Source organism: Synchiropus splendidus, chromosome 11 (assembly GCF_027744825.2).
Source record: "Synchiropus splendidus isolate RoL2022-P1 chromosome 11, RoL_Sspl_1.0, whole genome shotgun sequence".
Classification (NCBI taxonomy): domain Eukaryota; kingdom Metazoa; phylum Chordata; class Actinopteri; order Syngnathiformes; family Callionymidae; genus Synchiropus; species Synchiropus splendidus.
The window spans coordinates 3,770,164-3,787,758 of record NC_071344.1 but is presented as its reverse complement, the minus strand read 5'-3'; the positions used below and the strand labels follow the sequence as shown (position 1 = coordinate 3,787,758).

Genomic DNA, 17,595 nt, shown 5'->3' with positions numbered 1-17,595 from the left:
GCTTTGTGTTCTGCTCTTTAATGTCACGATAAAAAACGTTCACTACATGACTTTTATATTTGCTATCTAGAAACCGTTGATAAACAGTTGAATTGTCACTGCGAACACGCAGACTACCACGTCCTTCCTTACTGCATAGATTCAGGTGTAAACAATAATTTGTCCACCAGGTGTCACGAGAGCTCACTCGACCCCCACCGTCCGCCTGTTCACGCCAGCGTAGTTCCAAAGTTGTCCAGTAGATGGCGGTGCGTGATCACTAGCACCGTCTCTGCACTCAATAGTCATGTTTTTGGTTGGATGACAAGAAACTTTTCATTTGTTTACTTCGCTCAAGCATAATTTATTGTGTACATTCTTCAATACCACTTCAACAATGAAGTGTCGGAGGCGACATGTACAAATAATTTAAGCACAAGCCGGGACTTAATCAAGATCTAACAAAAACCACGTTTTTGTGATTCAGACATTCACACTCGAGTAAATCTACAGTCGTGGCAGTAAATGGACCACATACACATGCTTCTTTACTGCCAGGAGGACGGCAACAGTAAGGCACTGGTGTTCCTTGGTTGCATAATAAAGAAGGATATACATGCATCCCACAAAACACTGAAAGTCTTCTCTTTTTTTTTAAACAAACGATTAAATGCAACAAATGACAACTCTTCCACTACTGTGAAATTTGGGGGGGATCCAGACCACGCACCGGATAAGGCTCACACCCAAGCGAAAAAAAAAAAAGACACAACATTCTATTTACAATTTGATGACAATGAAACATCCCTTTTAAAGCTACAGCAAATATATAAAAAATACACTTAAATACACATTTATACACACACTATTTCATTTCTGTGCATAAAGCCGTACAAAGTGTCGACACACTGCGTCACGTGTGAAGGATCAGGCCTCGTCCCCGCCAAAAAACAAATGAAAAATACATATTTAAAAGCATTGAAACTGCCGAGGCCGGACTCTTAAAAGCTGGGCGACTTGGGACTTAGCGGGTCGACAACGTGAGAGTGAACACTGGTGTTGCAGAGAGACAGTACAAAAAAACGGAAATGGAGGAGGTAGAACTTATGTCTCTACAACCAGTCTATCTGCTGTGTGTCTCAGTGATGCTCTCAAGACAGCGGTCAGATGTTCAACCTTCCAAGGTCGTAGGGGCCTTGAACAGACCTGACTGCGTGTGAAAAGTACTTCTAAAAAGTATCCGATTTTCTTTTTACAATACTGAGCTCAGTATCAGAATTTGATAATGAGAAGGACATCTAAGTAACTAAATGTTTGTCTGCTAAAAAAAAAAAAAAACAGGTGTGTGTGCGAATCAAGGTGAGCGTGATGAGTACAGTACATGTGGTGAAACACACTGAAGAAAAACGTCCCCCTTTGTCTTTGGTGTGACTCTTCATTGGACATTGGTGCCGCTGTGACCGTGGTCGCACATTACGCGCGAGAATCTGTGCGGATGAAAAATGGCTATGGCTTTGATTTAATTTGGCTCACTGACTGACACGGGTAATAAAAAAATAAATACAACACCTCTTTCTTTAAAAAAATTTGGACTGTGGTGCTGCTGAGGGGATCTGAAGTCAAACACTGCAAATGTCAAAGAGGGCTGGTCCTGTCCAAGGCAAAGGTGACGAAATCTCTGTTTAAGCTTTCACGGCAGCCACACCGTTGGTGTGAGGTTTGTGTCCGTTGGCCTCTTTGTGGTTCAGCGCCTGCATCTCCTGCCCCGCCGCCAGCGTGTCGCGAGCCTCGCGCTCTCTGATCAGATGTCTGCGGTGGTAAAACAGGTAACCCGGCAACAAGAATCCAGACAGGGAGAGGATGAGGAGGCCCAGGTTGATCTGTGGACCGATGAGGACAGAGGTGGAGGGTCAATTTCGGAAAGTCTGCAGCCTCTGTTTTGTGTGAATACTCTTGTTTGAGTTACTATAACAATTTTATCACTCAGGTGCATTGTAAATAGGATAAAATAACCTCACCGTTTTCTTTAAAAACATTTCTTAATGTGCTTTTTATTTACACAGTCAAGCAAGAAGCAGGTGAATACATTTTGGAGGAACATGAATGAAACACATTGAAGGAATTTTACCTTGAAAAAGGTATTAAAATATCGCTGAAATCTGCCTTTAGAAGAATAAGCAATGCACCTACGGTCTGCATGTACACTAACAGTGCAGAGTAAAGACACTTCAGATGAGAAAGAGTCAGAAGCACAAAGCATGTTTGGAGGTGAAATGCCGCCCGAACGCACCACACTATCAGTGAAGTCTGGAGGAGGAAACTTACATTACTGGCAGATGATGTCTTTGTTAATATTACATGAATATTTCTTTTACAATACAATTTTCTTCGAGTTTCAATAGTTCTTAGTATTATACTGAATACTTATACTATACCGATTTTTAATCGTTGGCACGTTTTAAAATTGCATTCAAAACGTATTTGGACTATTATAACCGAAATTTAAATCCACCACAGACACGCTTTTAATTCTTGAGTAAATAAAGTAGGAAATAAATATGTGTATTCTGCGTTGTGGCCACCAGGTGTCACTGCAATACGAAACAACGTTTGATGGCGTCATGGTTTTGAAGCGCTCACTATTTCAAGAAAAACATTGAGATGAAATGTTTATACAGGCAATTAATCCACGAGGAATGCATGAAATAATATAACACATTTTATATTTAAAAATATATTGAGCAATATTGAGTCAAAGTTAACTTTAAACTTGAGGCTTTGAATTAAAATAGTTTTCCAAATCAATGTGCACCTTTCCTGAGACTACAGATGACATCTTCAAGAGTAACCACGTGTCATGGACTTTATAAGTATCTAAAGTGAGATGAAGCTCCTCATGTCTGTGTGCTGTTCTGTGCAGCGTCCTCACCCAGTGGGGGTCTCCCTTCAGTGGTCCCACCATGGCGATGAAAAGCGGCTGCTGCAGCAAAGCCACCACAGCGCTGATCATGGACTGCAGCCCTGTCAAGGTGCCAAAGTGGTTGGATGGGTAGCTGTGGAGGAGACATGAGGAATATGAGAATGCCAACAGTCAGACATGCTGAGCCCTGACCAGGTTTGCAGCTGTGTTTGTCACCACATCTGGTTGCTTTTATCACATTGTAAAGAGAAGCTTGATGTTTGGTGTTAACCTGCTGCTGGCAAGTAACTCCAAATGAGTCGGAAACGCGGCATTATTTCGTTGCTCAAACACACGCCGACGTGTCATTATCTTGTTAGCGATTGAAGATGAGAGGCATGTGACCGGGGACGGCACAGATCATGTGACCAGCTACACTCACACAGCAGCGTAGAGGCCTCCGCAGCACGAGTGGATGAAGCCGCGCACCATGGTGTGGAGGATGAAGGTCAGGATCTGGAGGGGGAGCAAAGTCACGGTCAGCTGATGTGACAAAGGGCTTGCGGTGATGACAGCCTCTCACCTGTAGGGGCAGGTTGTCGATGAGCGAGCAGCATCCAAAGGCGATGAGCAGCAGGTTGGTGAGGATGAAAGCCCTCATGGCATTGGTCACCTTCTGGATTTTTCGGTCTCTTTTGGGGCCCACACTCCCACTGAGAAGCAGAGAAAGAGAAGAAGCTGAAACATGGCAGAGAGAAAGTTTCATCCTTTTGCACGTAATTGTAAATGGCTGTTGGTTTTGCAATAGGTTTGATGAGTTTAATGACGACAATACTGCGTTTGAGACGCTAAAACTGAGAGGCAAGAAATGCCTGTTAACGCTCAGCAACAACAATGGCTGCTGCTGCAACTCTACCCACAGTATGTGTCTCAGGCATTGGGTCCCCCATCAGCTACGTTTGGGTCCCTTATCGAAGCCAATATTTTGGCCCTTCTTGGGGTGGAAACGCCCTAATGTGGGTAAGTACACGCCACAGTAGGCGCTCTCACCACTCGTGCTAGTCTCACTCTATATGTAAACTTGTAAACTTCAACTGCTATTTTGAATGGCTTTCGACTTTCGTCCGATCTGACTTACGACCGGTTGGTCGGAACGGATCCCAGTCGTAAGTCGGATGTTACTTGCAGTCACATATCTTTGGGTATTTATACCTCTGCTCCGCATCACGGGCCAAAGGTTTCTCCTCTTCACACTCCTTCATCTTCCAGTCCATGATGTAACCAATAAGAGGGCAAGTGACCAGACACAGCAGCTGCAGCGTCCCAAAAATGGATGAGTAGAAACTGACTGAGAAAGAAAATCCACAATGAGTACGATACATTTGAAACACACGGCTCATGGTGTGGGTGGCTCACCTTTCTCTTCTGCTTCGATCACCAGCTCCTCTGAAGCTGGAAGACAGTGGCGTTAACTTGGGTGGGTGGAGACTTTTGCTGGTGTTTCAGTGCTTTAGACTTACGATGCTCTTCGCCATGTGTGACCATAAACTCCAGCATCTTGTTCATGGCCCCCATGAAGAAGATGATCCTGAGCTGAGACATCCCCATGGTGACCAGGCTCCACAGGAAGATGGGCGAGAAGACGGAGCGACGGAAAGGAATGGAGTCTGAGAAACAAGGTTTTCACAGTCATTTTCAGCACTTTATTCGTATCAAATGAAGTGTTTCCTGACTCACTTGGTGTGTCGTGTCCATTTGGAAGCTTCTCCATGGAATGTTGGATGTCGCCATTTTTCTCATTCAGCTTCTCTCTCACAATCTTTTGGTCAGAGGAAGGACGTTCCGGCAGAGACGTCAAGATCTTACTGTCAGACAAATGTAGAAGGTAAGAATTACGCCGTCCAAACTTACGGTGGAAACAGGGGGCTTCCACACTGACCTGTAGTCCACTTCGTCGGGGGTCGGAAAACCTTCAACAGGCCAGTTCAAGAAGCAGTTGCAGAAAACGAACCCAGCCAGACCGGCCCAGCACCACATGATCACCTGGAAGGAGACTCCAGCGTCGTAGATCAGCTGGAAAGAAGAGACCCATTATTAATAAATGGCGTCTCTATTGCCGCGTGCAGCATGTCGGCTCTCAGCAGATGACATCAAAGTTACCTTCACTCCGGGAAAGGTGACAGCTGAGGAGGCGTAGGAGCCGATCATCAGCGACATGACGGTGGAGCTCAGGGCTCCAAACATGTTTGGGAGCTGCACGGGGAAAACAAAAAACACATTCCTGAAGGAAACTCAACAGTTGTTACGCAATCCAGAGAATTAGAAAAGCATCATGACCCACTTGGACATGGCTCTCAGTTCAAAGGACAACACTAAGCAGAAACTCAGTCGCTGAAATTCTTTACATCAGGATTAAAAAGTCACTCAAGGGGGTTCACCCAGCTCAAGGGCACACATGACGCGGCGGGAAAGTGAGCAGGCACCAGGCACAAACACATCCTATATCAGGTCGACCTATTTACTGTAGTAAGTGGATTAGCCCACGCCACAATGACCTATTGTAGCCAGCGTAGCCGGTGTCCTTTGATCCAGTGGTGAAGTGGGTCAATCATGATTCCCGATCACATGTGTGGGTTTTAAGTGTGTAGCTTGATAAGCTCACTATTCTTTCTCAACTATGAGCAGAAGTAGCCTGCTACATCTCAGACATCCCATCATGTCTCTTCAGAAGAGGTTGAATCATTTGACACAGTTATAGCGTCAATGACAAACTGGTTTTCGACTGCTCGTGAGACTGACACCAAACTGAATAAACGGAACAAAAGTTAGCGTTAGCGGAGTTAGCATTTCAGTTTGAAGGTGCTAAGAAAGTAGCAATGATGACAAAAATGGCTAACATCCTGAAATACACGTCATTTGATACACATCAGTTCGACTGTGTCAACAATATTGGTATTTATTTGATGTTGCTGGTAAATGCGGGCTGACATTGCAGGTGCTAACAGGCTTGTTGCTGTGACATCATCTTTGCAAACAAACTGGCATCAGCAACAAGCGAGACATTTATGGGAATTTAGCTTGAACAAAAGCACATACTTAGATTTAACAGTCCACATTCTCAGCTTAGTCAACAGAAAATGGCTGCTGAATGTTTTGGGAGTGAAGTAGCTGGACACATTCCCAGCATCACAACAAGTAAACACTTGTTAAATAATATTTCTCCTCTCTGAGGTTTCTCCAGGAAGCGTATTACGCCACTCCGGCACTCCTCCAGCCGCGGCACTCGGGAAAGGTGAGCAAAGCTGGGCGTTTAGATTTGCCTCCTCGATCGTGTGACCATCAGTGTTTTTGCAGGCTGGCGAAAGTGTTTGTGCGGCCGGGGGGAAACGTGAGGTCAGTCCCAGGGCGGGCAGGAAAAAGGCTGTTGAGACAGTTTGTCTGGGAGAGTCCAGAAAAACATGGAGAAGAACACTCGTCCTCATTCATCTGTTCTGAGAATACATCTGAGCGTGAGGAGCGGAGGGCCGGAGTCTCTGACAGCAGAGATTTATCGAGCGTAGACGAGAGGACCCTCTGAGCACACAGGGGAGTTTGCATCGCTCGCTCCTGTTCAAAGATGTATATTCCAGCCGTGCCAGCTGTCAGCTGACTGATGGGGCATGTGTCTGTGCATGTGCCACCAGCAGGCGCGATTCCCACCACTGTCCTGTTGGGTCGGACAAATGACATATTTCACATACTCTCTGACTGACAGGGAGATGTGGATGGAAACACGTGACCGCACCGACACACACACACACACACACAGGTCAACCGGTGTCGAAAAGTCACACACAAATTGAGCTTTTTTGCGGTGCACTCGTCGTGACTAATCAGTTTAGACCCGGCTCCTGCGGTGCTCACTGACTTGAGCGCTGCGGGACTTTGGCAGCAGGTTTAATAAAGTGAATGGTTGCCGGGAGATTAGGCCAAATAGTAGCCTAATGAGCTCTGAGAGGGAATATTGGATGAAATCTGTGGCTTAATTTAGGACGGAAAGGTGAAAATAACTGGCACATGAATGTGGGACACACCAGGTCAATGGGTTTGTATGGTGCACCCCAAGTCATGTGACCACACTATTGCTTAGAAAATGATCTATTTGTTTTATTATTGGTCTTTAATGTTTCACTATTTACACCTCACAGTTGCTTGTTAATAAAAATGCATGCAACAAAGATGAAGGTGAAGGAGGTGAGGCGAGGTTGGATCAGGTCTAATATCATGTGATAGAGAAGCACAATGACACAGTGTGCTCCGATCCATTACCTTCAATAAATATAATCAACTCAATTGCCTCCAGTGGGGTATAAACAATAACAAGCACGATGAAAGGACGGAGGTGGGAGTCTTTTTCTCCTCTTCTTTTCTGACTGATCTCCCTCTCCGCCGCAGCTGCAGCGTTTTGTCTCTGCGGTGCTCACAGCAGGCAACACAAAACCACAGATGATTTGCGACGGCTTCTTCTTGACTCCTTCAGTGTGAATGTGTGACCCAAGACCTTCAAAGTGTTGGCACCGATGTGTTGCACCAGCTGCATCGAGGTCAGGTGCCCGAAATGTGTTCATATCAAGGACATGAACCGTGTTATTTTCTATGACTATAAATACATGACTGTACGGTTGATAACCCTGACTTGCTGGGACTCCACTCTTGCGCTCAATTTTGGCTTTGCTGTGGCCATGAGCTTCACTTGCTTAGTTCACAGACATGGGCCACTGAAGTGAAGTCTCCATTCAAATGAGATTTGACTTAGAAAGCGTTTCTTCTTCACATGCACAGAAGCTAGGCCATCTAATGCTTCCTGTCCCACTAGTTTCGCAACTTTTGTATGACTCAAAATGTTAACAAGTTTGTCGACATTATTGGTGACGTTTCTGTGTCACGGTGCTATTTCCCTGATGATGGCGGGAAATAGAGGAACAATAAATTCCGGTCATTGTAATTTGAGCTGCAGTCATTGTTGTAAATTGTGTGTATGTTTGTGTGTGTGAGACTTTATCTACCCAAGTGAGGGACGTTTTTCGTGAAAAACACCTCGTAGTGGAGCCCTTTTGCTGGACCCCAAAAGGTTAAGTCTCAATTTGAGGATGAAGACTTCAAAATAACTGGGTCATAGTAATTGGGTTTCAGTTTGGTTAAGGTGGTTAAGTTTAGCCATTTGCTTTGAATGGGTAGATTTAGGGTGAGAGGCTGGGGAAAGGGTGAAGATGGTGCTTGTGAGCGTGGCCTTGTTTATCCTACTTCGTGGGGACAAATTCCTGACAAAAAAATATTTTTTGGTAAAGCTCCTTCTTGTGAGGACACTTAGTGAGGACCATTTTTCCGGTTGAACCTAAATTTGAGGGTTAAAACTTCAAAATAACCACGTCATAATAATTGGGTTTTAGTTTGCGTCAGAGTCCTGGTTGAAGCCATGTGTTTTGGATGGTTTGGCGAAGGATGAAAGGCTGGGGAAAGGGTTATGTCAATGAGAAACCTTCAAGAGTCCTAGGAAGGATAGAAATACAAACAACAACAGCGTGGAAGTGATTCAGTAGTAGGTCGGAGGGGAAAGGACAGCATTAGGCTAGGTTAGCTTAGCATCAACACGTTGGCTTGGAAAGTAGGATGACGTAAAACTGGCTCCTTTAGCCAGGCATATTAACCACAATAAACCAGTTTTCGCAGATTTCAGTTGGCTGTAAAATTATCATACATTTATCCAGAAACTGGTGACTGCCCATGTGCGAGTTGCACTGCCCATATGCTAGCAAAAAAAGTGGCTATCATGGGTCACCATGTTGAAATAAAAACAAAAAAATCAATCTTGGATTACGTCACTTCAAGTTTACAAGTTCACCCATTTGTACTTGCTACATGCTACACAATTTAAAAACAAATAATGATATATAACACAGAGCTACATCACGTAAACCTCAATTGTTACTCCATTTCAATTGTAAACACAAACAAATGTTCACTGAAAATGATCGGTGAAAACACTGTTGTTTTATTATGGCGCACTATATGCTGTTGTTTATTAAAGTCTGACTGTTTTGTAGCATAGTAAAACTGCTCAAAGGGCAGCTGTACATTTAACTTCCTGCACATCTGTTTCTCGTGGCTCCACTCACACAGCTAAGTGTGTCCACATGTGTGCACAGTCATGCCGAGTTAAAAGCACTCTGACTTGACAGTCGGGGTGGAAGAGAGGAACAGGCTGTTTTAGACGGAGGTGAGTGGGCCGGCGTGATGGAGGGTGTGTGGTCAACTGCGGCCTGTTATTGGTGGAAACACTTTCCACCAGCCGAAAGTCATGTGCAGCTCGAATGCAAACACATGCTGTTCTAACACAAGCGGGGACCAGCATACCTGGCAGGACACTGAGGACGCGCTTGATAATGCTGGTGCCAGCTGACACATCACACGCTAAAACACATGTCTGCTGGGATGTCAACAAACACAACCCCACGTAACACACACACTGTTTCCTCAGCTGAGGCACCACAACATCCCTAGACTCAGCTACCAAAATGTTTCAGCTCCTTTCTTGTGGGAACGACATCTGAACATTTTATGAATGAGTTATCTCATATTGTGTCGATCAACACTGAAACAACTCTTGTTACAACTGTTGCGTGACTCACCGTGAGGGAGGTGAAGGTCAGGCAGATTCCTCCAAAACCATTCAAAGAAAGAGCCAGGAAGATGAGAGCTGACAAAGCTGCGGACAGGATCAAAAGTTCGCATCAGAACTGAAGGTTTTGCAGAGACGTTCCAGCCTGAATGCAGTTTTCCGAAGTGTCAGGGTGACTTACTCTGAGGGTTGTAGGAGGACGCCGCCATCATTATACAAGACGACGCAAAACAAGAACTGTGGACAGATAAAGACACGTCTTTGTTTGATGTGGCAGCTACACAGAAGCTGTGAGTCACACAAACTCATGTTGAGTCATGTTTTCATTTCATTTCACACCAGTTTTAACAGAATATCTCAAGTTCCATAGCTGCTTTGCTCAAGAAGAACATTCATGTGAGAGTGAAAGGGGCAGAGCCTATGAGGGTTAGGGTCAGAGTAGAAGGTCAATCCCACTGACAAACACTGATTTTTGAACCAGCGATGTTTCTGCTAATACTGAGGCCGAAAGTTTGTATATTAAATATTATTCTGCAGAAAGAGGGCAGGGAGCAGTTGTATGATCGACGCGAAGCATGTGTCAAGCCTGAAGACATCATGAATACTGTCACTTTCTTTCAGGAGCCACAGAGGCTCAACTGTTGTTTAGGTGTGGTTTGTTTGAAATAATGACTAACAGGTTCCAGAGGCATGCATTATTAGACAGGAGCTTTTATAATAAGTTCAAAGTGAATTTGAAAATGTTAATGGTTTATTTTTATGAGCTCTGCCTCTGAAGTTTGGCTTGAAATATGATCACAGTTTATATAACCTCCGAGCGTTCTTGAGCAAGGTTCCTCTGGGCACTCATATTTCCTCCCAAAGAAAGCAGTCAATGATTGGATAAAAGTTTTAAAAGAATTTAACCAGTTTTGTGTCAGTCAACAGTCCACGTAGATGTGTTTTGTTTGGGAAAGTCCAAATCAGAAAATCCTTCTGGCAACTGTACTTAGCCTACTGACCTTTAAAAATTGAGACTATTAAGAAAATATTTCAGCATATAACAGTCATGTAATAACATGCATACACACCCACACAGATTGACCACACCCACATCCATTCATCGACTCACAATGGAGCACCTACTCCCATTCTGGGAATGCCACCCATCCACTTCTGTGGAATTTACTATGTGAGACCTGGCTGAATGCAGTGGTGAAAGTAAAGCAAATGCTTGTGCAGTTCACGTGGCAGCCAACAACTCGCTTCCATAAACCTTTTGAGGCGACTGATATGACGCCATTACCTGCCCACCAGGCGGATGGGACGTGGTCCGAACTTGTCCATCAGGATGCCCAGGGGAAGCGTGGTGGCACTGAGCAAGAAGGAGCCGATGGTGAAGCCCAAATTCAACATCTCCTCCTGGTCCACGCAGCTCAGCCATTCCTCTGCCTCACCACCGGAGGAGTTGCCCACGGGCAGCACCACCGAGTCGTTCTCTGGAAGAGAAGCTGCAGTTCAGAGCGAGAACGGCGTGGCATCTGGTTTGCTCCTAATGTCACTGACCGTTTTACAATGTAAACGACAACTTTATTTGATGAGGTTGAGTTGCCGTGACCCACCAGTACCTTGATGCTAGTCTATTGTCCTCCAATATAATAACAAATATTCCATTCACACATATTAATCATACACATCATTAAATGTAGTGTACTGTTTCTCCGCACCTGGCACTGGCTGTCAGCCATCACAGACAAGGAAGTGTAATTACCATTTGGGAACATGGAAGGTCATTAAGGTGATTATTATTAAGGTGAGTTTTTTTTAAACTAGGTCAGAGCCTCTCACGAAATGTGGCTGGTGTCACAGACACGAAACCAAGACTCTGCGGCTGCCAGCTTCAGCTCTTTTTCTGACCCAATCCTCAGTGTCTCTGTTGACTCTCTTTGGTCACTTTGACCGGACCTGCGTGACACTCGATCACAACTGAGCAACATCATGACATCAACCCCCCTCTTGTTGGGCCACCTGACTTCAGCAGCTCACACTTCCCTCCATGCAGTGGCTTCCAGTCGCTGCCACCTCCAACTCAACACTCGAAACCAGGGGCGACCAAACCGGTCCTCAAGTGCCAAGGTTCAAACCCAACAAGCACACACTCTAACAGAAGATTGTTTCAGTTGTCACCTGTTGGTTACACTTGAACAAAAACCAGGACCCACTGTGACCCTTTCTGGAAGAGTTTGGGCAGTCCTGCTCTAAACCTGGCCCTCAGCTCCCAGGGCACCAGACAATCTTCATCTGCGATTTTTCTGTTCAAGTGCGATGCGCTGTTGGTACCTGAGCACAGGTGGGAGTAGAAGCCTTCTCTCTTGAGCATGATGAGCAGGGAGCCCCAACCGAGCAACACCGCGGAACACAGCAGGTTCTCAATGACGGCCGTCACTGCCATCCACCAGCGCCTCCTGTAGGCCTGCACCAGAGTGGGCGCCATCACTGCGCTGAAAAAATAAAAAACAAATCAATTATCGATGAAAAACATACAATCGAATGCACATTTTTGTTGAAGACAGCATGTCAGCATATTCCTCTGGATCACGCCATATAACACGGCATCCAGTCTGACCAGCACATTTGAAATCCAAATAAGACGTGTGATTGGTCGACTGGACTTGTTTATTTAACCCGCTCAGAGGAAGGTTAAATGTCGGCGTGGTTGCTGATTTGGCGGTTTATTTGCTGACCAGAGGAGCCTCCTGGATGGGAAGTGTGCGCCGGAGATAATAGCTGCCACTCCGCTGATACAGTCTGACCACGCCCACCCAAGCTTCACCTCACGTGACCACCGGTTTGGGCTCTCCATTGAACTGGAGTCACAAGTACACTCAACAAGAAGATGAACACCACTGGTGAAATAACAATTTCAGCTCCTTTGAACTACATATCCCCAATTAACTGATGGTTTTTTGATTTCCCGTGGACAATATATATATATATATATAGCTCATAACCAGTAGTTTTTGTTGCAGCTCTCACGCCGTTTTATAGTAAATATACAAATCAACAATAAACAACTAGTCATCATTTGATCAAATCCACTCTAATTGTCAAGTTTGTGCATTTGTGTTGGCGTTGTTAATGGCAGGCACCTGGCACTGAGCAGACTGTCAACACACCTGCTCTCAACGCCCCAGCCAAGCTTCACTCCCATGCTGGTCAATTAGCCTCTCAGAGGAATGAGTTTTATTCAGTTTCTGTGACTGCCACACACCTTTGACTTTCTTGTTCTAGTGATACTTTTGCTCCATATGTTTGACTCGCAGTGTATTTTCCATTTACCAGTAACATTTTGTTGTTTGTTCTCTCTGTTTACCAACCCTTCCTTTATTCTCTGCTTCAGGTCTTCATTCCCAGTTTGGTGACGCCCTCAGTTTTGCCTGTTGGTGTTCTTGTGTTAAATAAGACGATACTCTCCTTGTCCTAGCCTCTGTTTACGAATACTCTATATTCAAGAGCTTTCTTCTCACTTTTACTTCTCACATTCTCACTTTTTCGCTATTTAACTATTAGAAATTTAGCAAGACATTTTATGTCTTGACATGTATTTATTTCTAAATTGCAACCATTTCCTTCTTTGCATAAAAATGTACTATTACTAAATATCGGCTTTTACTAAACTTTATTTTATGCAACGCTGTTTTTATTTTTTATTTTGTCATGATTATTCACATGTAAAGACGTACCTCCTTCACTCAGCCTCATATTTTTCTGCTTTTTTTAGTTATTTCCAGAACACATTTTGTCAACACACCACTTCTTGTATTGTGGTGAGATGCACTTAAAGTCAAAGCCACATCATGAGTGAGAAAGACAAACATATCCACTTGAGAACGAAGGTGACATGCTGGAAGTGGAGGAACCAGGTACAAGGACACGTGGAAGACAAAGGGGAAGTCTTCACATAGACCCAACTAATGCTCCTGTCGACCCTCTTTGTCTTGTAAATTGCCATTTGGTATCTGACAGATTGCACCTAACAGTCTTCGTCACCGCCCCTGCGGTGCGGGTCTCCCTAACTGCAGTGATTGTGACAGAGGGAAACAATTTCTGAGAGTCACACCGCATCAAAATAAGTTTGACATTTACATCTGAAAACAGCCCAGGGGTGACAACAATTTACATCAGAACAGAGCGAGATTACAGCCCGCTCATTCAGATGAATGAGCCACGGCAGATTAGCCAAACCATTTATATTCAAGCGTCCTGTTACAAAGTCAAACTGAGCCCTTAACTTTAGAAATAATGATGATGTAACAGTGTCCGACAGGTCGGCCCACACATGCTCCCCAGCACACACTGCAGCCAAATGTAATCTGCTCAGTGGTTTATTTGCGCAGGTCACTGCGACTCAAAATCTGTAAAAGTCACATGCCTCCAAATGTAACCTCCTGTGAGCGTGAACCAGGAAAAGGACAAGGAGGAAAGGAAGGATGGGGAGGAAGAGGGGGCAGGTGGCAGGGAGGTCACGGCCAGAAACAGGAAAGACTTTCAGCAGTTTTTAATGAGGGTGTTTTATCAGTTGGGGCTCTGGATGAAGATCTAAGCGGACAGTGACGTGTGTGCTGCGTGTGTAATGGGATTATCCAGACCAGTGACCACAGACAACTTTGAAAAAGTGGGGGTTCCCTCCATATATCGCGCCACACACCTCATCTTGTTTTTAAATACAATAATTCATCTTTAACTTTTTGTTCTCTTTTTTCTCAACTATATTTACCCAATATTAATAAGTGTATTTTCATTCTCCCACAGTTCAGCCAGCTTCTTCCCAAATCTCTGCCATCCTGGACCAACTCGACTTGCCAAGCAAAGAAGCCAAGTTTCTGAATGATGACTCGTAATCTTCCTCTACTGCCCATGACTGATTTGGCCTCCACATCCACTGTTGCGCCACAAGTTGGGTCTACAAACTGCGATGCTGGATTGATGAGCGGGATCAAAAACACGCACTCCAGTTTGTCCATGCTATTTAGGATTCGGAGCTCAATCTCATACAATTATTCCGGGAAGTTCCCATTCATGGCAAAGTTGTTCCAAAAATATCAACATAAGTCTGAAAAAGGGTTGTAGAGACACATATTTTTAGCATGGTCTTCAAATTCTGCTGGTATCAGAGTGTCCGCGCGTCCTTTAGGCACATAAACTGCCTTATCACACATTGCTTCCTCTCTTCCCGCCTGTTCAGTTCTTTCACAGACGCAACACACTGTTGACACCAAGTCACCCAAATGTGGCAGTCTGGTGTTGCAACACGCTCTAAAGCGAACAGGACAGAAAGAAACAGGTTAGCAGGGACTTGCGAGGACGAAAGGTTTGTGTGTGTGTGTGAGTGAGGACTAGTCAACACCATATATGGAGGTGGCTTCCTGAAATACCTGACAGATCTGATGCAACATTACATATGTCTAATCTAATAATAATTGTCTCCTCAAAATTAAATTAGGTTCATAGGCATAAACTAGATAGCAAAAGCCATAATAATTGTTTGATTATTATTTTTGAATTACTTTGTTGCTTGACCAGATTTCTCTTGTAAAAAGTTTTCAATCTCAATGAGGCTTTCGACCTTCTTAAATGAAGGTTAGAATGACACTAAAGCTAAGGAGCGACACACCTCGCCTGCTCTTGCTCTCGATGCGTTTGGCCGCTCCGCACTCCTGTTTATCAAACTCCGCAGGACTCAAAGGGACGCAGGACAAACTCTTTATTTTCACGAGTTTCTAAGAACATAAACTTTTGAGGAGTATAGGAGTGCGCGAAGCCCAACCCCCGGAGCAGCTGTCTCTCTGCGGGCATGACCTCAACTCGGGTCCGGTTACTGAAACCGCGGGGCCCGTCCGTTCCGCCGGTCACGTGGCGCAACCAAACAGACGGCAAGTATCCAAAAGTGGAGGATGCGTTCACGTGCATTCGGAGATTATGCCTCATTGAACGGCAATGTTTAAAAAGAAAGCATTCCAAGGACAGATTTCTGTCTCATGGCATGGAGCACAACACAATGGTTTGATACAACTGAGCCCAGTCAGTGAAGGATTCGGTCTGTTCTTTATCTGGTCATGCATTTCCTATTATCTTTGGGGGAAAAAAGAAAGGGTTTGGTACGCGACAAATTATGAATAAATATGTTTAAAAATGCTTTGTTTGCACCCTTTGCAAACAACAAATTACACAAATACAAATACTTGCAATGCCACGTGTTTCAGCCGGTCAGTCGCGCTCCACACACGAATTACACGTCATACCACTCACACGTAATGTCACAAACACGTACTTACTTCAGACTGTATCGGCGACGAAGTGGGAAAAATGTGGAAAGGAACACAAGTCAATCTAAGGCAGGATAGAGAAGTCCTGTTCCTCCTTTTCCTTCCCCTGATGTGAAGGTTGCGTGCTCGCTTCCAGGCTTCTTTTCTCTCAGGTTTCATGACAGACAACCCCCCTTTTCTCCTAATTTGACTTTTAATTCCCTCCCTCTTTCCAGGGGTTTACCGCCTCAGCAGGGTGGAGGAAAGTCACTCCTACAGCCGCCACACTCTCGTCACCCAACACGAGGGAGTGACGCCCCTGAAGCAGATCAAGCTGCACTTCCTTCTGATTTTGAAATAAATTCTGATTTATTAAATCGATGTTTGTGAAAGTAGCTACATCCAAATAACACACTATCATTATTATTATTATTATTATTATTATTATTATTATTATTATTATTATTATTATTATTATTATTATTATTATTATTATTATTATTATTCGATTGACATCTGAATTACTTTTTTTTTTTTAGCTCACAATAATGATGAAGCACGTGGGTAGCACTCAACACTCCCAGCGGTGAACTGTCTTAGTTAATGATTTATCGACTCCCTTTGTCGTCATGGTCTGAAAACACCAGGCTCAAATAACCGCCAGTGAGTGTAAACAAACCAAAATTCCGTCAATCGTGCGTGTCAGGCTTTGTCCACGCCGGCTGAAAAACTGTCAACATCAGATAACGATTCAGTTTGGAACGTGTCCCTGATGATCATGTCGAGAAGTGACGCAGATCAAATCCTCATGCAACTCATTTTGCTTCCTCAGTGTTATTGGATTAGACTCTGAATATTTCTGTGGGGGAACTCGCGGTTGAAGGATGTGACCTCTGACATCAAATGCTGAAATAAAGTGGTCCATTTCATCAAAATATTATCACTTTGTCTGATGGATCACATTCGTTCATGCATATTTAAATCGTTTACAAGTGCATTATATTAAATAAAGTCCATTCCATTCCATAACATACGTCGTTCATCCATCCTACAGATACATACAGTATGGGAGTGAGTTACTGGAGGTCAGGTTGAGGGTTCATATTTGAGATCATTTCAAGTTAATCTTGATGATTCTCTAGTTCCATTTTGTTGACAGTGGATAATTCATTATTGAATATTTTACTGCTGCTCGCAAGTAAGGTTTCCATTCACCCAGGCGTATGGAGCAACATGGTATTGTGTTCTGAACAAGGTTAATGGCAAACCTAGTCAACACATTTATCCACTCCACTCCAGACTTGTCCCTGTTGGTTCCTCAGCGGTGACATCTTATGGCGCTCACCACCAAAGCTGGACTTCATGATGGACCCGACCCCATCAGTGCAGTATAACATACCCAGTTTAATCCTTCAACTCTATGTGATTAGATTTAACTCAAGGCAGCAAAAACAGCCAGTGTAATATGAATCATAAAATGTTAGAGAGCCTCAAAAGGAACCTTGCAGAACACCACTTTAACTTGGAAATACTATTTTCAGAGGCTGCAACATTTATTTAAATTCCTCCACTTTCTTTATTCATCAGGTTGTGGGGCCAGCAGCTGAAGAAATGATGGCCAGACTTGGCTGTTCTCAGAAATGGCCTCCATTTTGTCGTGTTCCAGGGTCAGCTGACTGATATATTCTCACCCTCAGACTCTAGAGTGACACTAGATGAGACACTGTAGATGGCTTTTCTTGATGATCACCATTAAATTGGCTATGGTCCAGAAG

The 17,595-nt window shown here is 44.2% G+C and overlaps 1 protein-coding gene across 1 annotated transcript; it reads right to left on the bottom strand.

The window, feature by feature from the left end:
* Positions 1 to 337: 337 nt before the first annotated feature.
* Positions 338 to 16,018, bottom strand: slc43a1a (solute carrier family 43 member 1a). The gene is made up of 15 exons (XM_053879460.1): positions 15,851 to 16,018; positions 11,856 to 12,016; positions 10,822 to 11,014; positions 9,718 to 9,773; positions 9,547 to 9,623; positions 5,039 to 5,131; positions 4,818 to 4,951; positions 4,616 to 4,743; positions 4,399 to 4,545; positions 4,295 to 4,330; positions 4,091 to 4,226; positions 3,462 to 3,591; positions 3,321 to 3,394; positions 2,909 to 3,032; positions 338 to 1,859 (listed from the first exon to the last, which is right to left on the bottom strand). The coding sequence occupies exons 2-15, from the start codon at positions 12,007 to 12,009 to the stop codon at positions 1,662 to 1,664; spliced, it is 1,680 nt and encodes a 559-aa protein (XP_053735435.1). The 5' UTR covers positions 12,010 to 12,016; positions 15,851 to 16,018; the 3' UTR covers positions 338 to 1,661.
* Positions 16,019 to 17,595: the final 1,577 nt, after the last annotated feature.